General features: G+C 43.5%; 1 protein-coding gene and 1 long non-coding RNA gene across 2 annotated transcripts in view; one reads left to right on the forward strand and one right to left on the reverse strand.

Annotated features, from left to right (window-relative positions):
- Nucleotides 1–486: 486 nt before the first annotated feature.
- On the reverse strand, nucleotides 487–4,256 carry LOC308344661. Its single transcript, XR_013967005.1, has 3 exons — nucleotides 4,080–4,256; nucleotides 1,116–1,339; nucleotides 487–631 (listed from the first exon to the last, which is right to left on the reverse strand). It is a non-coding gene; the product is annotated as an uncharacterized lncRNA (long non-coding RNA).
- SLC22A2 (solute carrier family 22 member 2) overlaps nucleotides 2,329–27,940 on the forward strand; it is a gene marked incomplete at both ends in the record, with an annotated part of 30,440 nt that continues 4,828 nt past the window's right edge. The window contains 10 exons of the mRNA XM_080806396.1: nucleotides 2,329–2,739; nucleotides 4,323–4,426; nucleotides 9,893–10,047; nucleotides 12,193–12,361; nucleotides 16,915–17,029; nucleotides 18,530–18,636; nucleotides 20,006–20,220; nucleotides 21,405–21,513; nucleotides 22,298–22,410; nucleotides 27,228–27,327. Coding sequence (XP_080662522.1) covers nucleotides 2,329–2,739; nucleotides 4,323–4,426; nucleotides 9,893–10,047; nucleotides 12,193–12,361; nucleotides 16,915–17,029; nucleotides 18,530–18,636; nucleotides 20,006–20,220; nucleotides 21,405–21,513; nucleotides 22,298–22,410; nucleotides 27,228–27,327 — 1,598 coding nt within the window. The remainder of the gene's footprint in view (nucleotides 2,740–4,322; nucleotides 4,427–9,892; nucleotides 10,048–12,192; nucleotides 12,362–16,914; nucleotides 17,030–18,529; nucleotides 18,637–20,005; nucleotides 20,221–21,404; nucleotides 21,514–22,297; nucleotides 22,411–27,227; nucleotides 27,328–27,940) is intronic.

Raw genomic sequence — 27,940 nt, forward strand, 5'->3', positions numbered from 1 at the left:
CTGGCAGCCTCCAAGTTCAAATGGCTGTGTGTGTTGAAGAGCTTATTGAGGGATCCATACATTTGACAGAGGTTGGTCTAGGTGGTAACTGGTCCCTGCTGATTCTTCCTAGCTAGGGGATTAACGTTCATAGTGTTCAGCATCTTTGTTCAGATGACTAGATCACACTGCAGGGTTGCAGATAGCAACTTTTAATGCAATATCGTGTTGCATGGAGTTCTGACATTCCTTTAAGATGATTTTAAGAGACATTTAGGAGATAAACATGATTCGAAGTTAACAAAAGAATGACCAAAACACTTAAAAGAGACGAGATGCCCACAGGGATCATAAGAAAAGCTCTAACCTATTCCTGGGAATCTAGAGAAAGCAGGCTTTACCTGGGGCTCTTGATGTCCAGGCCCATTGGTATTCCTGGTTTGCCAGCTTCTCCAGCACCCAGTCAGTTTATGGGAAACAGAAAGAAAACCCAGGGAGGAAACTCACCACCGTGTCTTTGGGCCTAGAGGTCCACAGCCAGTCGGCCTTCTCTCTGCTGTTGCATCTCGTACCACCGGTTCATGAACAGTATCCAGGGATTTTTGTTGTACTCAGTGGGAAGAAAAAGAAAAGTGCACCTACTCCATTTTCCCTGGAAGCAAAAGTTAAACATGTACTTTTCTTGTTTAACATTGTCTTATCTTTTTGCTGGTTGGTACTATTTCATTATCTTCCCTTTATTCTATCAATGATTTTTTATTTTTATTTGAAAACTATCTCTGCATCTAGGGAGCTCCTCAGGCATGGACTGGAACACGTTTCAGATTCACGGCCACATGAAGCCACGAGCCTCATCTTGCATAAATGCTTCCCGGCGCCTGCAGTGGCCGCAGAATGAGCCACAGCTTTCCAGAAGTCTGGTGTTTCCCGAAGATGAGATCCCTATTCTCTGCAGCCTACCCCTGGCCTTGGATAGTCACGATACAACCAGAAATGTCATCCATTCTTGTTGGTTTTGTTCTGTTTTCTACTGAATAGTCAGTGGATGTAATTGCCAATGAGCTTTGTCGTTATACCTTTTGTGCCAGAAATATACTCCCCCAAACCCTTGGATCTACAGAGTTTAACCTACTCACTTAGCCAGTGGCAAGCTGGGGCCAGCAAAGGTAGTGATCCTCCCGGCCTGATGTCACTTAGCTGAGCGCCCTTGTGAGCCAACGAAGGTGCAACAGATGTTGACAGGGGCCCAACACGCACCTGCTTCTTGCTTTTTCAAGAAAACCAAGACTCTCAAAGCTGCAGCAAGGAAGAGGATCCTCAGAAGCCACTATTTTTAGACCCAGGCTGTCATAACCACTGACTGATCAACAGAAGAAAAGGAAGAAAGAAAACTGAATTAAATTTCTGGTATTTCAATTTGAAGGTCTGTTAACAGGCCACCTTCTCTATGGGGCAGCTTCCCGCTATAGTAAGGACCCTTTTGCGCACCAGGAAAGATGGGCTGCTTCTCTTGTGTTTGGGTGCACCCAACCCCGTTCTAAACCACAGGCAGAAATATCTAGGACCAAAGTAGAAGGAAGATACTCTGGCTGGCTTTCGCACTTGAACTGCACGTGCAGTGAACATTTTCTTCTTTCCTCACCAGTGGGTCAGGGGAAGGACACCTCAGGGTTGAAAAGCAAGAATGCCAGATCAGCATTCTTTAAAATCTTTTAAAAAGCAGAATTATAAAATCTGGGGGAAAAAAATCAAAACAGGCAGCCACAGCATGGGATCCCCAGTGTACTCGCTGTTGTTTATAGAATGAGGCCCGGGGTAGAATTTGCAAACCGCTTTGCAGACAAGAGCTCTGACCCAAGACCATGATTCACGTTACACTAGGCAAATGCATGTGCGTTCTCTGTAGCACCTTAGAGAGAAGGTTGGCTGTGTGGGTGAGATACGAATATATTAATTTCCTGGACACTGAGTTGACTAGGGAAAGATTAACAGGTCTGCGATACGTGAGTGTTCTCTGATTTCTCCCCGAGTGATACAGAGGAGGGATTGTTTGTGGTGCAGGTATGAGGTAACACAAATTTGCCGAGAGTGATGTTACAACGAACACAACATCTGGCCCTGTTGCTTGCTCGGGGCGTTTCGGGAGAGCAGCAGGACGCACGTCCCCCGGAGGAGGGCATGGTTGGAAATTAGCCTGAGCAAGGAAAGGTCTGGATCAAAGGCTGGTCACTTTCTAAAGTCAACTCCCTCCCACCATTTGACTCTTGTGCTGAGCTGGCTGCAGCCTGGATCAGGACACTCGTAGCAGCCCAGGGAAAAGCACCAGGGCTTCTCCTGTCTCCAGTAATAATGCCAACTGTGGATGACATTCTAGAGCACATCGGGGAATTTAACTTCTTCCAGAAACAGACATTTTTCCTCTTAGCTCTACTCTCTGCAGCGTTCACCCCCATCTACGTGGGCATCGTCTTCCTGGGCTTCACCCCGGATCACCGCTGCCTGAGCCCTGGGGTGGCCGAGCTGAGCCAGCGATGCGGCTGGAGCCTGGCGGAGGAGCTGAACTACACGGTGCCTGGCCCGGGGGCTGCTGGCGAGACCTTCCCCGACCAGTGCCACGGCTACGAGGTGGATTGGAACCGAAGTGGCCTCAGCTGCGTGGACCCGCTGGCTGGCCTGGCCGCCAACAGAAGTCACCTGCCTCTGGGACCCTGTCGGCACGGCTGGGTGTACGACACGCCTGGCTCGTCCATCGTGACCGAGGTAAGCGAGAGCAAGCCTTGCATTAGGAAAAAGCCAACAGAGTAGCTTTTCTTAAGGAAGAGGCCGGTAGGGCCTGGCTCATACAATGTCTGGACACGCTCTTTGGACTCAGAGGATCTTATAAAATCCTAGTTTCCAACAAAAACATGCAGCCTCTTATTTGCCTGGCATATAGGTGAGGTAGTTAAATTTCATCAAATTCTGACAATAATGATTCCAGAGCATGCGAGTTTCAGGGGTAAGAAACAAGCAAAAGCAAGCAGAATTCCTGGAAATAATTCCAAGGAAAGGAAAATTGTCAAACCTCCTCTTTTGTTTCTGGAAGCCCTCCGTTCGGCAGCTGTACGACAGATGGACAGGTGAGCGCTCATGGAACTCACCTGAACGTTGCCTCACTGAGACAGGATATGTTCTTCCCTTGATGGCTGTTTTGCTCTCTTTGATTTGCTCAAAACGTTTGCATAAAACCATCCAGGGCTGGAGCTTTTGCCAAGGCACTAATTCCTTTATTAAAAACTCCAGTTGACTTTAGCATCTCATTATGAAGGCTCATTTTAATAAATATAGAGAAAACAACCCCAAAAATGGAGGCCTGCTTTTATTGGAGACAAAGCAAAATGAGAGGGTACAATTATTCTAAAAATCCAGAGAAAGCCAGCTGCCTGGCTTAATTTAAAAGGAGCGCTTGGATAATGAGAAGACATCCTGTTTGAACAGACTTTTAGGCAGAGGAGCTTCTCTTCAGGGGTCCAACAGTGACATGAAACTGTAGGCCTGGGTCAGAGATAGAACACCCTACAATTTTAAAATACAGCAGGGCTTAATCTCATCCCTTCACGCAGAGATGAGGAAGCTGAGGCCCAGAACAGAGAAAATTTCTGCCCAAGGCCACAGAGTGCGAGCTAGCAGTTCGCTCTAGAAATCGGATCCCCCCACTTCCGGCCCAGCACCTGTTCTTCCTTCAACATTGCCTCTTGTTCCAAATGAGAGCAAATGTAAGAGCCTGAGAAGACGCTCCTGCTTCCCCTGCCATTAAAGAGACAGCGAAGAGAAGCTGAACAGCCCAGCTTCCTCCGGGGCAGTATCTATATCCTCTTTATACACCCATTTGCTTCTGGGTATTAAAGTTAGAAAGGGAAGGTGTGGGGCACCCCGGTGGCTCAGTCGGTTAAGCCTCTGCCTTCCGCTAGGGTCAGGATCCCCGGGGTCCTGGGAGGGAGCTTGCTTCGGGCTCCCTGCTCAGTGGGGAGCCTGCTTGTCCCTCTGCCCCTCCCCCCTTCTCTCTCTCAAATAAATAAATAAAATCTTTTTTAAAAAGAAAGGGAAAGTGGAGTATTCACCTGGTTTCAGCTGATTTAGCCAACAGAATTTGGCTTAATGACGCACGTCCAGAGGGAATGCTAGATAAATTGTGGGACAAATCTTCAGATTTGTCTGAAGAAAATTCATATAAGCAAGAGAAGAGTTCTTGGCTTTCTGCCACACCACGCAGCAGGAATATTCAGTGAGTTCCCGGGGCTGAGTTGTGTCTAACAGGACTTTGTTTTCTCTGCTGACCCGGGAAACCTTTCACCCCTCTGCAGTTTAACCTAGTGTGTGCCGATTCCTGGATGCTGGACCTGTTCCAGTCGGCTGTGAATGTAGGATTTTTTATCGGTTCGGTGGGTATCGGCTACCTCGCAGACAGGTAGGTGCCCCGCGAATGTGGTGGAATTTTGAGTCGTCCTCTGGTCTGGGAAGCACTTGGATTCACCTGCCCCTGCTTGAATAGTATTCTTTCCCCAAGGACAAAGACCGAAGTTTCCTGGCCTCGTGTCAGTCATCTTGATAATTTGCAATTTCTTCTCCTGCTTCCATCAGCACAACCGATGCGAATATTTTCTAATTCTCTGGGGCCATAGAGGACCATTTCTATCTTAGGCAGCAGTTTTTCCTTGTGGGCTATCCAGAGTCCTGGGCGGGGAGGGGGAGGGAAAGTCATCGATGACTTGATCCTTTTTGCAATTCCCAGTTCATTAGCCTCTTCATCATCACCCCCATCTGTGAGCCTGTGGGGTTCCTGAGCTCTCTCTCCTCTGCCTGCTGCTTCTATACCCAGAGCCAGTATAGACTCTCCCTGTGGGTGTCCCTGCCTGGCCCTTGGCATTGCAAGAGTCCTGAACTGGGGCCCGGGCTCCAGATGTAATTATAGGTGTGGAACCCAGAAACAATCTGGTAAAAGGGAAACTGGGTCCATCTGCACTGACAGATGTAAAATCCACGCCCACAATGTCAGTGTCCCTGAAGAAAGATGAGGAAAGACCTCTCCGTGTAGAACATACAGCAAATGGTCCTCTTAGATGGTCTGTGTCGTCAGGGAGCTAGTTTTCAGTGAGTCGTGTGAATCCATTTGTGCATTTATGTCTTACTTATCCATCACTTTGTAATCCCAGATTCACTGTGCTGAAAGTTCCTTATAACAGGCATCTTTACCAGGTTGATGGCCAATTAGATATTTTGAGGAAAAGGGAAAAGAACAGAAAAATTTGCTTTGTAGTTGATACTTTAGCACTCATAATACTATTTATTGGGTGTTGTCCATGTGCCAGGCACCATGCTCAACTGTTTGGACAGTATCATTTTCTTTAATAACCAGTCACCCAGGAACTCATGATATAGAACTATACAATAAATATAAATAGTCTAATTTGTTTAATAAATTTATATTTACTACAAGATAAATTTTCATTTATTACAAAATATAAATATACACTTAATTCTGAAATAAATGGCAAATACACTTTATGCTTGTTGCTCTCCCCAACTATATCTGTGATGCAAATAAACCCAAACCTATGAGCATTATATTAAATGTAAATCAAATATTTTCTTTGACTGCGCTGTATTTTCAGGCTGGAAGAAAACTTGCAAATGAGTTAAAGATTAGTAACAATAGCTTAATCTATCCTCTCCCAGGAGCATCTGCAGTTTCACAACCTGCCCACCTCACCAGCCCCCTACCACCTCCGTGGCAGCAGGAGGCCGTTGAGGCCACTGGGCCACAGGGCAGCTCCATCCTTCAGTCCTTCATGACATTCCTTTACTTCTTTAACTGTCTGCTTAGCCTTCCTTCAAGGGTTCTTCCTGGGACTTTGTGTGGGAGGCTTGTGAGGCAAAGGGGAAGGTCATTGGGTTTTTATTTTTATTGCCCCACAAGTGAGGTCTGTGGTTTGGAGATGACTCTGTAAGTTAGGAGAGCTGCCGGCAAGGGGCAGTCCAGAGTCTGCCTTGCTCTGCGGTGTCTGTCTGGCCCGTTGGCTCCTCACCCCCTCTCCTCTCCCGTGTTCCCTGCAAGGCGGAGATACTAACACTCAGCTGCCAGGATGGAAGTGAGCAAATAGGTGACTGAGCCTCACGGCTGGTTAAATAAATGAGTTAATTATTCTCATCCCACTCAAGGAGTAGGAGACCGGTTATAATTCCCCACTGACAGTGCATTCCTGATTTATAAACCTCAGTCAATTATCCACCCTCTTGGATGACCTCATTATTTTGTTCCTATTGTTGAAATATCCTATGCGAAGCTGATGACTCATTATCCTTCCCCAAAAAACGATATCCAAAACTCCGTTTCTTTTTCTTAAATTGTCTGAAGTTTGGGTGGTTGTTGCCTCTTCTTTTCTCTTCTACTAGGGTATGCATGTGAGAGTAGACAACAAGACAACAGCCAGAGGGAGAAAAAGAAAGATCAAGTTATCTTTTGCATACTTAATGCCTATTTCTGGACAATATTCAGATTTTTTAATTAACATATAATGTATTATTAGCCCCAGGGGTTCAGGTCTGTGAATTGCCAGGTTTACACACTTCACAGCACTCACCTTAGCACATACCCTGCCCAATGTCCATAACCCCACCTCCCTCCAATATTCAGATTTTATACAAGGGTGTAAGAATCTCATGGAAGCTCATTTTATGCTACCGATTAAACTAATATTAAACAAAACAGATTGTCTTTTATGATGTTTTCAAAACATATGAACAGTGATTAAGGTAGCTTTAAGAAGAAAACCAGAAGGATATTATGAAAAGGTTGTAAATAAGGATACTGAGGTTTACACCATGTCAAGTTTCTGAAGGTCATTTTGTAAGTAGACTGAAGGAAGAAAGAATGGGAATGTGGTAGAGAATTTGAAAATAAACCTTTTATGATATATCTCATCGATGTCATCATTCAAACTTCCTAAGGAATTTTTTGTAGTATCACCTGACACAAAAAAGTAATCTCTCCCAATTCCAGATTTGTTACTCCACTGATCAGTAATTATATGTTCTGTATTTAGTGGCATACCTGTAAAAGTTTAATGCCTGGCCTCCTGAGGGATAAAGCCCTGATGTATAGCACTTGCTGATTTCCATGGTGTATATCGCCCCACCATGGTAATTTCTAGCTACCAAATTGAGGTCACTGAACACAGACTTGGCTAGAAATATGCACCATTTTATAGTATTTCCACTGTACGGATACAACAGACAGAGGTAAATAATCTCATGAGCATAGATAATGTTCAAACATTGTAAAATAATTAGGAAGCAATGTTTTTGCATATTTATTACATATGTTTTTAATATAATTTACTTAAGTGCATGATAGAATTTTTAACAATGATTCTGTTTAACAATTAGCTGTCAAGTTTTCTGAAAGCCTAATAATCAGCTCTCAAGAGCCAGCACCCTCTGTCTGTATTTCATGATGGAACTAGATCAGAGCATAATCAGAGTCCAAGAGGGTCATCATCAAACTTACCCAACTTTCTGAAATTTTCCAAAATAAGCTCTCCACCACCGACTATGTGCCAGGCGCTGTACTGGGCATCCTGATGTGTTCTATGTCATTTAGGATCCTAACAGCCTTTTATTTTTTATTTATTTACTTACTTTTAATTTAATTTTTTTTCAGTGTTCTAAGATTCATTGTTTTTGCACCACTAACAGCCTTTTAAAAATGATATTCTTATCCCCAATTTGCAGATGAGGAAATTCAGTGAAATGAAAGTGGTTCTTCCCAATTTTAGTGTGCATATAAACCATTCAGATCTTGTTAGAACTCAGATTCTGATCCAGTGGGTCTAGAATGAGTCGAAGCCTGTGTTTAGCCACTCCCCGGTGATGCTGATAAGCCCTGAGCCACGCTGAGTAGCAAGTAACTAATAGACTTATGAAGCCAGCAGTACTGGAATCCACCCCTCTCCCCTGTTTTATCTCTTTGTTTTTCACTTAATCACTTAAGTGGTTCTGCTGTGGGGAAAAGAAGTCTCAAAATGCAATCCCAGATCTCCAACTCTTCTTCCAGCCATTCCATATTTTTGTAATAACATTATGTCCTTATTTGGAACATGTCCCCCACTGAAGTTATTTTGCATCATAGATTTGATTTTCTGAAGGTTTCCATGCTCTGAGTTTGTGATGGTAAATATACTCTCTTATCAGCCACAGGATTTTATTCATCTAGAGGAGCATGACTAGTATCGTAGGCCCAAGTCAACTTTGGAAGCTAGAGAGTTAGCCCCTGAGCAAATGTTTATAAACTCCTAAAGGGTAAAGGAAGGGGTCTGGTGGGAGAAGATGAGAAGAAAGGCTAAAATACTTTGTTGAAATGTGACTTGGGAAAACTGAATTGAAGGCCAAGGAGGCAGGGGTGCGTAGGTGACTCCATCAGTTAAGCTCTAACTCTTGGTTTCAACTCAGGTCATGATCTCAGGGTCATGAGATTGAGACCCACGTTGGGCTCTATGCTCAGTGCAGAGTCTGCTTGTGTCTCTCCCTCTGCTCCTCTCTCTGCTTGCTCTCTCTCTCTCTCTTAAAAAAAAAAAAAAAGGCCAAGGAGGCAGATGTTTATAGTAAGGAGCCATAAATTGAAAATTAAGAAATGAATGTCCAAAACAGGGTCTTAAAAGTTTATCAATTTACATTAATTACTCGTGATACTGTGTGATCTCTAAATTCCAGATTTAAAACATCCACATCCCAAATAATTGTTAATGATGTTGTGGATTATATTCACATAGTCAGTTAATATTGAAATGGTCACTAGAACAAAGCTGCCTCCAAGCAGAGCAACTAGTAAAAAATGTTCATCCACCATCAAATGTGCAAAGCAAATGACATAAACATGACTCTTCAGTTTGAAGTAGATAAGCAAGGATTAAATAAAATACTGGTTTCTATGAAGAATCTTTAAAATATCCATTAATGGCCAATTAGGCCAATTGGAATGAAACGAGGTGGACATGATGACGATATGAACAAGTTGTCCCAAGTCAAGTTTCAGAGAACCTGCCTTACAGATAGAAGGCAGGAAATGGGGTAGACCAAGTGTCTAGTTCTTTACATGTAGTATCTCACTTAATCCTCTTGTCAGCTGAGTCAGATAGGTCTTTACCAGATGAGGAAATGAAAGGTTGAGTAACTGGCCGACATCATAGTAAGTAGTAAAGCCAAGATTCAATCAGATCTCTAAGTTTTCCCCTTCTCTGTGTCCTGGTACACTCTCCAGGTTCCTCAACTGACGAAACCCAAGTCTCTCTGACTGAAGGTGTGGTGGAAGCTACCTGCTGGGGTACTTCATGACAAAGACCCCCACCTCCCACCTCACAGCTGACATGAGAGACCTTTTCCATGGAGACGGGCAAATACCACAAAGTCCAAAAGCAGTGTTGAAAATGGATGGGGGATTACATTAACCATTGAATTTTCTTTTTCCTCAAGTAAAGACTTCTCTTGGGTGGGCAGTTGGTTGAGACTGTTAGTGCAAAGGCCCAGCTGCTATGATGATGGAAGACCCAGACAGACCCTTAGGGCATTCAGCACTGGGTGGCCTGGAATAATCACCCCCTGCCTGAATACCCTCCACAGTGTGGGACTGAGAAGTTTCGCTAACCCTGGGGTGAATGGGGCTCCTTGTGAATAGAATTTTCACAGAGTGCCCTGGGAAAAGTACTGAAGCGAACTGACCTGAAGTCAGTGATTCTCTTGGTGGGCACCAGTCCGAGCCTCCTGAGTTTGCGTAATTCAGAGCTAACCACCCCTTATGATTTCCATAGCTTCCATGCCATTTTCTACAATCTTCACGAATCTCATCTAATTCTGTGCTCTCTCTTTCTCTCCCTTGCAGGTTTGGCCGCAAGCTCTGCCTCTTGGTCACGATCCTCATAAATGCTGCATCTGGCGTTCTCATGGCCGTTTCCCCAAACTATACATGGGTGTTAATTTTCCGCTTGATCCAAGGGCTGGTCAGCAAGGCAGGCTGGTTAATAGGCTACATCCTGAGTAAGACTTGCTTGTGGCTGTGGCTGTGGGAACAAAGCCACATTGCTGCCGAAATGCTCAGGAGACGGGAGGGGGCTGTGCCAAAGAATGGACCCCGCCTCAAGAAAATGTTGAGAGATTTTCTTTTTTTCTGTATCAAAGGATTTCTAAAATCTTTTCAGTCAATTCATTCTGCATTCTTCCTCTAAAGGAAACAATGAAGGCAGAAATGAGGGTAAACATCATACCACCCAGAATCTAATATAACTTCTTAGGAAAATGTTTTCTGTACCTGGGGTGTTACACAGAGAGAAAATCTAGCCTACTGTGCCTGAACATAAAGAAAATTCGTAGTGAGAGATATGTCAGATTTACAAGGGACTTTATTGCTTTGCATAAACGGATTCTAGGAAGTCACTCTTACCTCAAACTATATGCACCGTAAGGGAGAATATGAGCTCTGTGGGGAATCTGAGTTCCCTAGCCACTTGTCTGTCCAGGAACCACTTACTGTAGCCAGAGTTATGCGGGAGCTCTATGGAGTATGGGAGAACATTTGAATCCTAACAGCATAGCATCTTTAAAGCCATATTAAGAAAAATTGGCATCCTAATTAGATCTTGGGAATGAACTCTATCTTTCCTTTGGTAACATTCAAATAGCCTCCATATGAAAGGAAATGGATGCTTTGAAATTAAAATCATCACCATCATAAAGGCTTCATTATCCATGAGAGCTAGAATATGTGTGCTTAAAACTGTACCTGGTAAAGGTAATCCAGGGAACTCTGTGAGATACAGAAGGAGGATGCGGGAGGCTATTATGAGCTGTCCTGGTAGGCATCTAATCTACATGAGGGCAGCAAAGAAATTAATGTACAGTTATTCAATCAATAATTTGGTTTTTAGAACACATGATGTGTGAAAGTATGTATAAATTAATTGTATAAATTTCAGCCTTCTGCCCATTAATTTCCCCTCCAGTCCTTCTGAATGTCCTTGAGGTACAACTTGCTGCTTGACCTTCTGCCCCACGACCCTCAGATCCTGTCCGTGACCCCAACCACTTCAAGATATTTCTACTTACTGAGCTCTTACAGACTTTTGTTTAACTCTGTTTTAAATACTTTTTGACCATTTGCAGTATTATATAGAAATATTTTTCAGGTGCATTTCCATATGATTTATAAATAGTTGAAGTCTTTAACATGATTACCGAACGTTTAAACCCAAAGTTCTATGGCTCATGGAATACATGGAATTTAAATTCTAATGTGTTTGTGACATAGAAATGACTATCCCTTAAATCCACGTACTGCGGACTTCACACATCCGTCCAGGTGCAGTCATGGAGTGGGAGAAAGCTGATTATTTTACCACCTGCAGTGGGGTGCTGATAACTGGCTTTTGGAAAATAAAAACCCTGATTTTTGGTGTTGTCTGATTTCTAAATTGTAAATACTCCCACCATAACCCACTTTAAGATACGAATGGGCTTTATAACAAACTTGCAAAATTCCTGGAAATTTAAAAATCAGTTCTTGCAAGCCAGTACTAGCTAACCAATCAGTATGGAAACCCACTAAACCCACCACCAGGTTTCCAAGCCATTTACACACATGATCACGATTGCCCAGAGAATATTTAACTCATATAAGAAAATGAGTTATATTGAGATGTTCACCTACATTAAAACCACCTACAGTCTCAAGTCAACGTTGGATCCCTTTCTTCAGGTCTTAAACTACCATTGCCTTCTTACTCTAGATCAAAATTTTGCAAATAAAAACAACTGGATTACTTTGTTAGAAAAGGCAAAGACAATTCAAAAAAAATAAATAAAAACAACTTTGGATTGCTTCAGAAAAATTTTTTGCACGTATCCAAAATCCAGTTGCATTTGCCCTTGAAATTATTCTCTAAATCAAACATTTTGCTCACACTGGCGGTCCTCTCACCCCACCCAATGTGGAATTACAAGATCTTATATTAACTGATGTGACAGCAATAATAGAACCCAAGGAATGTTTAAAATTTTTGGAAAGTTGTTTTAAAAAATTCTAGAATTTGGTCTCTTTTTTGAGGTTGGCATGCTAGTCTCCCCAAGGTTGGACAGCCAACTCATTGCCATACCGACTTGCATTGACCATCTGGGCTCTCTCTGCAGTTACAGAATTTGTCGGGCTGAGCTATCGGAGAACAGTGGGCATTGTTTACCAAGTGGCCTTCACCGTCGGGCTCCTGGTGCTGGCTGGCGTGGCTTACGTGCTTCCACACTGGAGGTGGCTGCAGCTCACTGTTACTCTGCCCAACATCTGCTTTGTGCTCTATTACTGGTAAGCGCACTTGGAACAAAAAAGGAAATAACTTGAACTATTTCATTTACTGAGAAGGCTGCCTCCCTTAATGCACACCATCCTTCCAAATTCCAAGGTGTCCTTCACTCTTTCCTTTCATGAAAAGCCCAGGTCCATGTTTCAGGTATAAAAAAAGACAATAACAAAGCCACAAACGTCAATGGGTCTCCCTCTCTGGAAATTGAATGTCCTTTTACTCTGAGCTTAAGAGTTTTAGATTTGTATCTTTTCACATTATTTATGTGGTGTTCATTTTATTTTTTTAAAGATTTACTTATTCACTTTTGAGAGAGAGAGAGTGCACATGGGGTTGGGGAGGGGCAGAATGGGAGGGAGAGAGAATCTCAAACAGACTTCTCACTGGGCTCAGAGCCTGATGCAGGGCTGGATTTCATGACCCTGAGGTCACTACCTGAGCCGAAATCAAGAGTCAGACACTTAACCGACTGAGCCACCCAGGTGCCCCAATTTATGTGGTGTTTCAATTAACGTCTAGTGACTGTGGTGCCCTTGGCAGAGATTGACAATATTAGTATTCTTATTCTGTCCCAGGGGAGACTTTAGTGTAAGAGAAGATGGAGTGTGGCACTGTGTCACCACTTCTGCACATCCCTGCCCAAGGCAGACATCTCCAATCAATCCCAGTCCCAATCCCAGATCAGGCCAATACGGCACCCCAGACAGACCATGCAAATCAGAGTCACCAAGGCATGTGAAATACATTTGTCACCCCTGCTGAGGAACCATGGAAGCAGTGGAAACAGCAGAAACTATCAGAAATCCCTAATGCAAGGTTACCTAAAATAAAGCAAGATGGATGCTGGCTTATCAAGCAAATCCCTCTCCCTTGCAACAAATTACTTTCTGGATGTATCCACCTGCTCTTCCCATAGTTGTCTCGTCAAGAATTAAGTACCTCAACCCTTCCCAGGAAGCCTGTCTCCTCCAAAAGCTGGTCAAACACCGAGACCAACACTTACCCCCCTCCCATATCCATTCTTCCTCATTTATGGCTCTGAAGCCACCCTGCCATGGACTCTTTCTGGTCTCATAGACATTTGCTCTTTCATTCTCCAATCCATGTTTCATGCTGCATTTCCAAAATCCAGATCCACCATGTTCCTCTCCTGCCCTCAAAGTCTTTCAACAGTTTTGTTTCCCTGATGCTTTAGCACAACAGAAAAGACACACCCATTATCTAAGTTTTGACCATCACTGGAGCCTTCCTTCTTACCATATTTACTCAAAAGAATCAAATTTAATTTACTTACAAGTCTGCAACCTCCATGATGCAACCACATTATTAAAAGATCACTGGCAATCTAGAGTAGAAAACAGGTGTTTGCAGGGAAGAGTGGGGATAAAGAGATTAGGTAAGGGACTATTGCCATAATCCTTGCAAAAGAGGACAGGACCTGAATTAAGGTGAGTGAAGGAAACTGTAAATACGTTTCATCAGGTAGCAATGACAGAGCTTGGTAGAGACTGAATGTGAAGATTTAGAGAGAGGAGGTGCCTTGTGGGTGGAACAGAGGCTTGTGTGTCTGTATGTGCTGGGGGCACCATTCAGAGATGAGGAACACAGGAGGAGGAGTGGGTTTGGAAGGTGGGATGATGAGGCAAGCTTGGGATATGCCAGATTGGAGATATGGAAATGATATGAACGTGCGCGTAGCCAGGCATGGTTGAACTTAAGGATCAGGAATTCAAGTAAAATTCCTGTCTTTGTTGTAGCTATAGGATGGAGGCAATCGCTCAGAGAAAGTGAGCAGAGTCAGGAGAGGAAGGGAATGGGGTAGATCATGAGAAAACGCCAAATCCTGAAAGCCTCGCTGAGGAGCCAGGACAGAAGAAGGCGGGGGTGGGGGGTTGCCATGATGAGAAGGGAGGAGATATGGGGGCAGAGGGGATGTGGCAGTCACCAGAGAAGGGACTCCTCGAAGACTGGCCTTAATCAGGCTGCCCAGGTGGGGCTCCTGTCCCTTGCCCAGTGACATTACACACACAGAGGTAACCCTCATGTCTTACTGCTTGTTGGGAATCCGCTCTTCACTTGACATTGAGAGACTTGTTTGTCTGTCCCAGTAGGCTGTCAGCTATCAGAGGGCAGGTAACATTAGGGGCCCTCTGGCTCAGTTTCCTGTCCAGGGCCAGAGCCCCATAGCCACGCCCCCAGCAGATGATTATTCACCCTCTGCTTGGGCACTATTATGGCTAACTCCTACTTCATCATCAAGCAAGCCACTTTACTATAGAACCCAAAGCTCATGTTCCAGAGACTTCTCTTTGAGCCAGAAGTTACATTCCCAGAAAATGGACCCAGAGCTCCAAATTCTTTGCTTAGAGCTTCAAAAAAAGTCATTTCTATTCTCCCAGGCAGTTCTTGGACTATCTTGGATATGCCTCTGAGAGTCCACCCAGACTAGACATAAATGGCTAGCCATTTATGGTTCCTGTCTTCTCTGACCTGGTTCCCAAGTCTTTCACCTTCTTGGCCCTTCAGCTCATGCAACAAAGGGCTGAACTGACTCTGCTTCCTGAGGTGTGGGTGACTGGGCTGAACCTGTGCACCAAATGTGATCTAGAAAATTTACACTATGGTGTTACAACAGAAAGGATGTGTTCTGTGAGCTGTGAATTGATTGTGGCTGAGCTCACCACATTTCCGTTCCTAATGTCAAGTCTTAATCAGTTGTATTGATTCCTGCCTCCATTGCACTCCCACAAACTTCCATCCCGAGTTCCCTTAAGCCCCATCTCTCTGTTCCAAGAGCGCTCTCCAAACACAGATCCAAGCGGCTAGCATCCTGCTCAAGGAGCTACAGGGATTCTCTGTCTGGCCAGATCCACCAGTTTGCCTCAAACTCTTACCTCCTTCCTTTGAGAAATCAGCTCTCAGAATAATAGATATAAAGCAAATACTTGCTTTCCCCCAAAACGGAACTGCATCCTTCCACCTGCACCCCTGCCCCCCAGCTGTCACCTCGCAGCACATGCCAAGCCCTAGCCAAGCCAACCTACTTCTCCCTCTAGCACAGGGCTGGGTGGATATTCAGTTGACTTCCGCTTTGCAGAGTCCCACTGGGAACTCTCTGAAGAGGGGACCTGCAAGGTTCCTGTACAAGGCTGAGTAGAAGTCAGCAGGTGAAGATGGAAAAACCCACATACTACAACCCCTCCCCGCTGAGTAGGGAGCCTGATGTGGGGCTTAATCCCAGGACCCCGGGATCATGACCTGAGTTAAAAGCAGATGCCCAACTGACTGAGGCACCCAAGTGCCCCATGCAATATTGTGTTATTAACTATAGTCGCCATGCTATACATTATATCCTTAGGACTTACTTGTTTTGTAACTGGAAGTTTGTGCCTTTTGACCCCTTCACCCATTTTGTCCACCTCCCCCCCCCAACAACCACTAATTTGTTCCCTGTATCTATAAACTTTGTTTGTTTTAGATTCAGCGTATAAGTGAGATCTTATGGTATTTGTCTTTCTCTGACTTACACACTTAGCAAAATACCCTATAGGCCCACCCATGTTGTCACAGATGGTAACACATCGTTCTTTTATATGGCTGAATAATATTCCATTATATATATATACACCCTTAGGTTGTTTCCATGACTTGGCTCTTGTAAATAATGCTGCAAGAAACAGAGGGGTGTGTATACCTTTTTGAATTAGTAGTTCCATGTCCTTCCAATAAATGCCCAGAAGTGCAATGCCTGGGTCATATGGTAGTTCTATTTTTAATCTTCTGAGGGCCCTCCACACTGTTACCCCCAGTGGCTGCCCCAGTTTGCATTGCCACCAGTGGTGTGTAAGCGTTTCTCTTTCCCCACACCTTTGTCAGCATTTGTTATTTCTCATCTTTTTTATTCTAGCCGTTCTAAGAGGTGTGAAGTAACATCTCATTGTGGTTTCAATTTGTATTTCCCTGGTGATGAGTGATGCTGAGCATCTTCTCATGTACCTGTTGGCCATCTGAATGTCTTCTTTGGAAAAATGTGTATTAGGATCCTCTACCCATTTTTTTTAAAGATTTTATTTGTTTGTTTATTTGTCAGAAAGAGAGAGAGAACACACAAGTAGTCAGAGAGGCAGGCAGAGGCGGAGAGAGAAGCAGGCTCTTTGCCGAGCAAGGATCCTGATGCTGGACTCGATCCCAGGACCCTGGGATCATGACCTGAGCTGAAGGCAGCGGCCTAACCCACTGAGCCACCCAGGCGTTCCTCCTCTGCCCATTTTTAAATCAGATTTTTTTTTTTTTTGCTATTGAGTTGTATGAGTTCTTGGTATATTTTGAATATTCACTCCTTACCTGATCTATGATTTATAAATATTTTCTCTCATCCAGTAGGCTGCTTTCTCATTTTGTTGCTCTCCTTTGCTGGGCAGCTCCCGCACAATTTTATCTCCTTTGCAGACCCAACTGAACCTCACTGTGTGAGATCTCTCACAGGGACAGGGGCTCGGGAAGACCCCCGCATCCCATACTGAACAGCACTGATAACACTTGTGCTAAACTTTAGGTGCATACCTGAGTCTCCAAGGTGGCTGATCTCCCAGAACAAAAGTGCTAAAGCCATGAGGGTCATGAAGTACATCGCAAAGAAAAATGGAAAACCTCTGCCTGCCTCCCTTCAGGTGAGCAAGCCGCTGAACTCTCAGATCAAGGAACAGTGACAGGAGGGTCTGAGAAAGCCATGCATTCTCAGTGGGGAGTTACAGAAGGGACTCACCATATGCAACAGGGTAGTTCTGTTGTACTAGGCTTCATGGTTCCTGGTCAAAAATTCTAAATCAATCAAAAACATAAAACTAAAAGGAAACCAAAAATCACTTAAAGACAAATGAGAAGCTTCTATTGTGTGCCGCCCAAGGCTGTGGGGTCACTGGTACTCAGGTACCCCGTGTCTTCCTTCCCCGGTGTTCATTGGCATGCTCAGGGAGGGGGCTCTTTCCTGGAGGGAAGAGTCTTCAGAAAGAAATCATTTCTTAGAATTTTTAGCATTTTTGATAGAAACTTGCCCCAGAATGTTCTGAGCAGTCTCCTGCCTTCTGAAATAAAACATATCACATAAAACATATCATATCATATCCGTCCATTTTCTCCATGTTTCATATTTTTGCCTTTGGAAGACCTCATCATCTTTAGCTAAAGCCTTTTGATCCAACAGGGGCTGGAAAAGTGAAAATCAAGCTGATTAGAAAACCCCATCAAAGTAAGAGTAATCGTCTCTGTGCCAGGAGCTAAGATAGGTTACCTGTAAGCGTTTATGATTTTCATGACTTTAGAGTGAGCATTGGAGCCCCCCCCTTTTTTTAACTTCCTCTCCAGTTTCTGGGTAGTTGGGCAGATCCTCTTTACCCTGGATGACCAGCATAGCCCTGATTCTTAAGTTTTAGATCCTTTCAGAAATTGGTCAGGGACTAAAGCACGCGTGAATCACTGTCTGGCCAACGTGCAGAGTTCATTCACATGAGCACTGGGAGTCCGCTGAACGTTCTTGCCCTCACTCCTCAGGCTTGCAGAGCCCCGCCCCCCCCACACCCATGTTGCTGTAGGAAGAAGTGGTTTTCGCAAAGGTTTGCTTCCCGAACCCTGGAGATTGAATCTCAACTCCACCACCTACTGTTTTCTTACAGCACAGGGCTTCTCAAACTTTTATTAATATCTGTGCACAGGATGCCCCTGGGGACCTTGCAGAAATGCAGAGTGGTTCAGCATGTCTGGACAGGTGCCCCAGGTCTTTCATTCTAACAAGCTCTAGGCGATAAGGAGCTGCTTTGAGTGCCAAGGTCCCGGAGCAGAGCCTCCTGGTCCGACAAAGAGCCTGTCCAGTGCCATCAGCCCTCAGGACCCCTGAGCTGGGCTTCGTTCTGCCCCCTTGTGCTTGACCAGTGCTGCTGGACCTATGCGCATGAGTGACCTAACTCCCCCTAGCCTAGCTTCCCCTTCTCTGGAAGGGGGTAAAAAAGATGGAAATGAACTTCCAGGATAGCCAAGGTTAAATGAGCTAGTAAGTGTGAAAGGGTCATTAGAAACCCTCAGCAGGTGTCAAGCAGGTACTGTCATGATTCCCCGTCTTACCCAGGGTCACCGTCTTTCACCACACAAAGCTGTTCCTGCTGTTTTTATCCTAGAGTCTCAGACCTGATGAGGAAGTTGACGAGAAGCTGAATCCTTCATTTCTTGACTTGGTCAGAACCCCTCAGATAAGGAAACATACTTTGATCTTGATGTACAACTGGTAAGGAAAATTTTTTACTTTAAAATCCCTCCACTTTCTTTCTTTTTTTTTTTTTTTAAATTTTAAATCCCTGCCATCCACATTAGGGGAGGAACAAAGAGAGCGCTGTCACACAGCCTAGATCCAGTACAAGTATGGATAGTGGACAGCAAGGGATCTCATTTATAGCCATGTTTTATGATACCACTTTTTGAGACAGGTGTTTGAAATCAGCTTACAGTCTCAAAGCATAGATAAGTATGTTCTCAACCTTGGCATTGCTTTAGAATCTCCTGTGAGATTATAAAATACCAACACCAGAACTCCCACCCTGGCCCCAGAAAATACTGATTGAATTGGTCAAGGGAAGGGTCTAGGCACCAATATTTTGACATTCTCCAGGTGAGTCCGATATAGAGCCCACCCTGAGAACTACTGGTTCTATACCTATAATGAGTATAGACTTCTCCTTATTGCACAGGGCTAGCAAGGAAAGGGTCTTTTCCCTTTCTTGTCTATTGGAGAAAGAAGTAAACTTACGAAGGAGCAAAAAACACAAGGAATAATCCACGAGCTCTACAGTCCAGTGGTGATGCATGAGCATTTCTGCTATCTGCAGGCTGTTCCTAGAGCTGTGAGCCATTCACTCAGCACCAAGCCTTCCTCAGTGCAGCTCCCTTTCTTTTTAGTGTGTCCCGGGACTCATGCTGGCCACAAGAAGATTTGGAATCACAGCCAGAAGCAAGCCTCCTCAGGAACTCATTTAGCAACCTTATAATACTACCTTTAAAATACAGCCAGGAAATTTGGCTTCGTACCCTTCTTTCCTTTTCTGGATAGTTGTGACTCTTGCCCAGCATCCTTTTATTTGTCATTATAGATAAGGAACACTTCCAGTCAACAAAACACAACCAGAAAACATCGTCAAAATGCTATCTGTATTGTGTTAGAGGAGAAATCAGCAAGAAGGGAGGTTGTACCCATTTGGGGATTTGGTACCCCGTTTGGGTCTCTGACTTCCTAAATCTGAATTAAGTAGTCCATCCCTTTGATCCCAGTTCCATTAGAAGACCACAAAGAAAGAAATAATTAACCACTAATAACCTGAGACAGTTTTACCAACTAAGTCACTTTAGAAAGACATTTCTTCCTACTTTTCAATTTGGCCAGGGAGTGCTATCCTGATTGCTTCTCCTGTCCCAGTTCTGGGGACCCTGTCAGCCACTGTGGTGGGCCAGATCACGTAAAAGCAGTAGAATGAAGGGAAGAGCAATAAGAAGATGACACAGAAAGGTGATCCACGATCAACTCTTCTTTTTCCAGAAGCCTCTCCCTTCTGATGACTTGCTTCTGGTGCTTGGCTTGACCTGAGCTTCTCCTCTTTGCTCAGGTTCACGAGCTCTGTTCTCTACCAAGGCCTCATCATGCACATGGGCCTTGCGGGGAGCAATATCTACTTGGACTTCTTCTACTCTGCCTTGGTGGAATTCCCAGCCGCCCTCATCATCATCCTCACCATTGATCGTATAGGTCGTCGGTATCCATGGGCTGCATCAAATATGGTGGCAGGGGCAGCCTGTCTCGCCTCGGTTTTCATCCCTGATGGTAAGTGTCAAGCCACGCTGGCGTCTTGTCTTCCAAGGCCCCAAGAAGAGGGGATGTCACAACCTTCTGATAGTAAGATGATGTAATTTATCATCCAAGTCAATTTGGAAAGAATGAACACAGTATCTGGGACTTTCCTGAGCAAACTCATATTTTAAGAACATATTTTAAGAACATTAAGAACATTTAAGAACATTAAGAACAATTGTACCTTATAGTTGCCTGCTGTAATATAATCACGATTGTTCTCTAATGTGCTATAACAAGAGATGAAGAGGACACATGCCATAGGCCATTGATCGGGCCCAGAACAGAGAGCATAAGCTTTGGGGTAGAACAGGCCCAGGCTTAAAGTCTTATACCCGCATTTCCCAGATAGTATTTAGGTAACTCCCCTTGAGCTCCCTGCACCATCCTGCAGAACAAATAAGAAAGTTTAGGTAAATGCAACCAATGCACAATTATTCAGTTCCTTTCTTCCCTTTTCAAATGCTTTCTCAATGAGGAGAAGCAAAAACCTGTACAACAGAATCCTATTGGCAACATGGAGCTTTCTTTGAACCCTGTAGTTATTAGCATTTATTTAAAATATGCCTATATTTTGCTGTTTTGGGGGGATGGCCTGTATAAATTAGAGTTGACCCAGCTTTGTAAACTGGTATAATCCAGTTGTCATTAATGACTGAGGTCTAAATGGAGTGTTAGAATCTTGTCCAAGGTTACAACTAACAGAGATGGGAAATTTTGCTCAAAAGTCCTGTGTTGTAAAGATGATGATTTAAAAAAAAAAAAATGGGCATAAGAAATCTTGAAAGGGGGCACCTGGGTGGCTCAGTGGGTTAAAGCTTCTGCCTTTGGCTCAGGTCATGATCCCAGGGTCCTGGGATAGAGCCCAGGATCAGGCTCTCTACTCAGCAGGGAGCCTGCTTCCCTTCCTCTCTCTGTGCCTGCCTCTCTGCCTACTTGTGATCTCTGTCTATCAAATAAATAAATAAAATCTTTAAAAATAAAAAAAAAAGAAATCTTGAAAGGTGCAATGAAAAAAAAAAAAAAGTCTTGAGTTTAGAGAAGAAGAATATTGCATTCTCATCCCATTCTGGAATGTGGACTCTCCCATCTGGAGCACTGTTTGCAGACCAGGGATTGTGTACAATGTGTGTAATTGGTGCATTTTTGCCCTTCAGATCTCCATTGGCTAAGAGTTACCGTTGCGTGTTTGGGTAGAATGGGGATTACAATGGCCTTCGAAATGGTTTGCCTGGTCAATGCAGAGCTTTACCCCACGTTCATCAGGTGAGCACAACTTCCTCAACAGGAAGAAGGTGGGTGGGATGTTGGCTTATGGGCTAGAACTACAAGTGCCAGCAGATGGCACCTTGCTTTTCAAAACACAGGGCAGGAAAAACCAAAAACCAAAACAAACCACAGGGCGAGAGAGGGTAAGACCATTTAAAGGCAGTAGCCAGAGCACATCTTACGGCTACAGCGTAGGGTCAAATACAGTCACTGTGTAGTGAGAACAGAAGATACTGGTTTCAAGAGAAGGATTACCAAATGGCCATGGGCAATCGTGATCAGAAACAGCACAAACAAGAGCGCCTGGGTGGCACAGTAGGTTAAGTGTCTGCCTTTGCCTCAGGTCATGATCCCAGGGTCCTGGGATCGAGCCCCACATCAGGTTCCCTGCTCAGCAGGGAGTTTGCTTCTCCCTCTCCCTTGGGCCCTCACTCTCTCCAGCTCACTCTTTCTCAAATAAATAAATTTTTTTAAAAAGGAAGAAAAGAAAACATTAAGAACAGGACCATAGAATAGTGCAGGGAAGCCAGATGACCAAAGTAAAAAGTGAAAAATGCTCCCCTCATTAAAAATCTTCAAAAAAGACTAATATAAAACAAGTACAACAGAATATGAGTGGAATTATGAATCATGCACCATCTATGTGTGTTGAAAACAAGGTGAACACCATTTTTTCAGTTCGCAGACATTTTAGCGATTTGGGAGGATTTATTTGGGGGTGGAGTGGGAATAAGTACTCTATGGTAGAAGCTGGAAATTGAATCAGCTTCCTGCATTTCAGGAATCTGGGTGTCCTTGTCTGTTCCTCCATGTGTGACATCGGTGGCATCGTCACACCGTTCCTGGTCTACCGGCTCACTGATGTCTGGCATGAGCTCCCGCTGGTGGTTTTTGGTGAGAAATCCTCAGACATATCTTTTTTTTTTAATTAAATTTTTTATTTATTTTCAGCGTAATAGTATTCATTGTTTTTTCACCACACCCAGTGCTCCATGCAATCTGTGCCCTCCCTAATACCCACCACCTGGTTCCCCCACCCTCCCACCCCACCCCTTCAAAACCCTCAGGTTGTTTTTCAGAGTCCATAGTCTCTCATGGTTCACCTCCCCTTCCAATTTCCCTCAACTCCCTTCTCCTCTCCATCTACCCTTGTCCTCTATATTATTTGTTATGCTCCACCAATAAGTGAAACCATATGATACTTGACTTTCTCTGTTTGACTTATTTCACTCAGCATAATCCCTTCCAGTCCTGTCCATGTTGCTACAAAAGTTGGGTATTCGTCCTTTCTGATGGAGGCATAATACTCAGACATATCTTTAAATGAAAACCCATTTTTCTAGGGCCCTCCATTGTTCCATCTCAAAATAGGTATCACGCCTCCTGACAACTACTGAATGCCAGTAATAGTAATTAGTACTTCTCTCAGTGTTAGTAATAGCATAGGTAATACTATTGGTGCCTACTAAGACTCAAGTATGGGAACTACTAGGACTCCCAGCCTCAGCGACACAAAGTTCAAGAAGGAGTGAGGTGGAAAGCTGTTTGCCTGAAGAACACCCTTAACTCTCTCCTCACTGATTTCCACCCCTGCTTGAGTCTCTTTGTCACAGAGCTCACTTTTTCTGCCTCCTTTATGGCCAAACATGGGAAAATACAAAACTTTTCACTTCATTACTTCAACAAAAAGTGGTTAAAACCCAGGCGGTTTTGAAAGACCACAATTAAGGAAATGCATCAGCATCACTGCACACCTGTGTTGGTGTTGGGCACCCCTTCCCCAAATCCCTTGGGCAATTAGATTTAAGGAGGATTGGCACAGCCCTTCCCTCCAACCTTGAAGGAATGTACCAGTGCGGAGCCCTCCCTCTCCCCTCACTGCCCAGCCTGCAGCTTGGACAGTGACAGGGACAAATCTAACTATCAGCAATTAACATGCAGAGGCCAATGTTGAACATGACATCTACAGACTGTGGAAGGTGTCTGGGAATCGTGGACACTCCCATTCATTCATGTCCATTCTTTTGCCATAGCTGTGGACAATGGGACAGACCCTCACCGTGTGCCACACAGAGGGGTGCAAAGGGGTGTCCAGAGTCTCACACACACAGCATTTGCCACCTCGAGCTAGCCAGAAGGCTTCAACGCACCCAGCTCAGCCTTCTTTTAGACCCACTGGGAGTGGGTCTAAACAGACATGAAGTTTTCCTCAACCCTCACTTAATTTGAGGGGAGGAAAGACAAGACACTCTGCACACCGGGGGCACCCCCAGATGGCTTTTCTCCTAATGCCATGCATTGGTCACCCACAAGTACCTCTGCTCATTCCTCTTCTCAAGGGATTTGTGAGGGAGAAATTTTCCACTGCTGTAGATGTGCCAGCAAATAAATGTTCCACACTGCTGATAAAACTCACCCTCAAAACAGACTGAGTGAATTCCTCTAGGCTATGACTTAATAACAGCAAGATGGACAAAGTTGATAGAACATAAGCTCTTTATCCTGGCATAAGCATGACCCTGGCCATCTTCCTCTCCCAACACTGGCTGGTGGACCTGTGAAGAGCCTTCTTTCCATCTTGGGAAAATACCACACTTTCTGGATGCCTTCCTTCCAAGGAGGAGGGTGGAGGTGCCCCAATCTTGGCCACTCCCTTAGGTGAGCAGTGAGTGACCTATGGGTCAGTGAGACATTTCTAGGTGGAGAACAGACTTCACGTTTCTCCAAGGACCATTTAACAATGCAATGCCAAGTCCAGACCTAGATGAGCCTCTGTGGAACCTCCCTTGGCATTCACCTTCCCCTGGAAAAGATCAAGGATTTTAACTCTATTTCACCCTTTCAAATAAACTCAAAGTCGACGTCCACTTTTATCAATGCTTGTAGTTCTGTCTTCTTTTCTCACCAATCTGAGCAGCTAGCAGGAAATAAAACAAATACTTTCCCATGTTTACTCCTTTTCCATTCTTTGGCATGCAATAATGACGTACTGACTGTGGTCTTGAAATAACCAGAAGCAATTATCTAGAGCCTGAAAAGCAAGAAATGAACACTTGAAAGAGCACTGGAAAATGTTGATAAGAAAAACAAAGCTGGGAGTATCATGTTGCCTGATTTCAAGCTTTACTACAAAGCTGTGATCACCAAGACAGCATGGTACTAGCACAAAAACAGACACATAGACCAGTGGAACAGAGTAGAGAGCCCAGATATGGACTGCAACTCTATGGTCAAATAATCTTCAACAAAGCAAGAAAAAATATCCGATGGAAAAAAGACAGTCTCTTCAATAAATGGTGCTGGGAAAATTGGACAGCTATGTATAGAAGAATAAAACTTGACTATTCTCTCACACCATACACAAAGATAAACTCAAAATGAATAAAAGACCTCAATGTAAGGAAGGAATCTATCAAAATCCTGGAGGAGAACATAGGCAGTAACCTCTTCGACATTGGCCACAGCAACTTCTTTCAAGATATGTCTCCAAAGGCAAAGGAATCAAAAGCGAAAATGAACTTTTGGGACTTCATCAAGATCAAAAGCTTCTGCACAGCAAAGGAAACAGTCAACAAAACAAAGAAGCAACCCACGGAATGGGAGAAGATATTCACAAATGACAGTAGAGACAAAGGGCTGACTGATATCCAAGATCTATAAAAAGAACTCCTCAAACTCAACACTCAAAAAACAGATAATCATATTAAAAAATGGGCAGAAGACATGAACAGACACTTCTCCAAAAAAGACATACAAATGGGTAACAGACACATGAAAAAATGTTTATCATCATTAGCCATCAAGGATATTCAAATCAAAACCACACTAAGATACCACTCTATACCAATTAGAATAGCCAAAATTAACAGGACAGTAAACAACAGTGTTGGAGAGGATGTGGAGAAAGGGGAACCCTCTTACACTGTTGGTGGGAATGCAAGATGATTCAGCCACTTTGGAAAACAGTATGGAGATTCCTTAAGAAATTAAATAGAGAGCTACCCTATGAACCTGCAATTGCACTATGGGTATATACCCCAAAGATACAGATGTAGTGAGAAGAAGGGCCATGTGTACCCCAATGTTCATAGCAGCAATGGCCACAGTCGCCAAACTGTGGAAAGAACCAAGGTACCCTTCAAAGAACGAATGGATAAAGAAGATATGGTCCATATATACTACGGGGTATTATGCCTCCATCAGAAAGGATGAATACTCAACTTTTGTATCAACATGGATGGGACTGGAGGAGATACTGCTGAGTGAAATGAGTCAAGCACAGAAAGTCAATTATCATATGATTTCACTTACTTGTAGAGCATAAGGAATAACATGGAGAACACTAGGAGAAGGAGAGAAGTGAGTTGGGGGAAATCGGAGGGGGAGATGAACCATGAGAGACTATGGACTCTGAGAAACAAACTGAGGGTTTTGGAGGGGAGAGAGGTGGGGGTGAACCTGATGGTGGGTATTAAGGAGGGCACGTATTGCATGGAGCACTGGGTACAGTGCATAAACAATGAATCTTGGAACACTGAAAAATTAAATTTAATTAATTAAAAAAAAAGAAATACCCTGGTTAATGAGGCTTATCTTTGCAAATATAAAAAGCTAAGGAGATGATCATTTGATTAATCTATTATATATTCTCTTCCTAATTCACTCACTGCAGAGAATCAAAGCCAGCAAATACGTGTATAATTTGCACAAGTTACAACCAAATGAATCTTTACATGTTTGGAGAAACTCTGAAGGTGGCTACTTCATTCATAACTCTGTGGCAAGCTCTGCCATGTAACAAGCAGGAATACATTTCAGTCTCAGTACAAGTGTGTGAGGTGGGAATATCACCCCACTTTATGGCCACAAGTCTGGTGCCAAATTTCCCAGGGCTCTGAGACCAGTGAGTGGGGGCTCAGAACTGGGTGCCAGACACCCAGAGCTCCAGCCAGAGTCCTAAACTGCTCTCTGTGGCCTCAATTCCTGTCATTCTGTAAAGACATAAAAACAGAAGCCAGTGTGCATTTTTTTGGAACTCCAAAACCAGTGAAAGCTCCACATCTACTTCCTGCATTCTGTTACCACAAAACATAAAACATAGGCTTAAAATCCCAAAATGTTAATGGGAATTTAAAGACACATAAACACTCAAATGTTTACTGTGACTCCCCAGCATGTGCAAAAACATTACAGCTGCTGACAAAGGAAAAAGGAACAAAAGGAATTTCTCGAACACCCGAAACAGGACTAAAAGTGTAGGCCTGGCTATGCTTTTTAAAAGCCATGATGCAGTGATATGTGATTCATGACTTCTGGGTTCTCGTTGTGCTCCAAGTTTCTGACTTATTCTCATTACTAAGTGCTTTATTTTGGCAGGGTTATGCTCTTCCTTTCCTTAGAGTTGATTTTTTTTTTCTGAGTTATTTTCTAACTCCAATGCATCTTCATATTATGGCAATGTTCTCTAGCCTAGAATAACCTTGACTCGAAATGTTGAGTATTCCATCTCCCTATAAGGAATTATAATCCAACAGAGCTTAGAATCAGCAAAATATTTACAGGACAGTCAGAGATTAAAAAAAGAAATCTGTAAGTATAGAAAATCACACACGCAAAATTTTTTTAAGAAGTAGTAATTTTTTTAAGAAGTTCCGATTATAAAGCCTGCATGTATTTATTCTTAATGTGGTTTGTGTCTGTTTGGCTTCCAGCGGTGATTGGCTTGGTTGCTGGGGGACTAGTGTTGCTGCTCCCGGAGACCAAAGGGAAGGCTTTGCCTGAGACTATTGACGAAGCAGAAAACATGCAGAGGTAGGGAGCTCAAATTCCTCCATACACATCTGGGCCAACTCTGTAGCCAGTTGGAAAAACATCTGAGGTTGAATTTATACCTCATACCATCCATTGAGATCAAGTCATATGAGATCAAAGACTGGAAAACACAAAGAAACAGTAAAATAATGAACATACCATAGAAAAATACTCATGCTTTCATAGTGAGGAAGGTCTCTCTGTAAGTACAGCAAAAAAAAAAAAAAAAAAAAAAAAATCCAGGACTCATTTTTTAAAAGATCTATAAGTTTGCTTTTATAAAAACAAAGAATTCTGCATTGAAAAACTAACAGAAGCTTAAAAAAATAAATAATAATAACAAACGTGGAGAAAATATTTACTCCTCTATAAGGGACTAATTTTCTTAATATATAAGGAACTCTAACACATCCATAAGAGAACCACACAAAAGAAAAAACAGGTTAAGGATTTGAACACATAATTCAGTGGAAGGAAAATAAAAGCAGCTCTTAAAGATATGAAAATGTGCTCACTTCCTACATAGCGAGAGGAATACGACTGAACACCACCCCTCACAACTTAGATTGGTGAAGACCAAACCACTTGGTAACATTGTGTTGGGGAAGAATGT

This window comes from Martes martes (assembly GCF_963455335.1).
Source record: "Martes martes genome assembly, chromosome: 6".
In the NCBI taxonomy this organism is placed as follows: Eukaryota; Metazoa; Chordata; class Mammalia; order Carnivora; family Mustelidae; genus Martes; species Martes martes.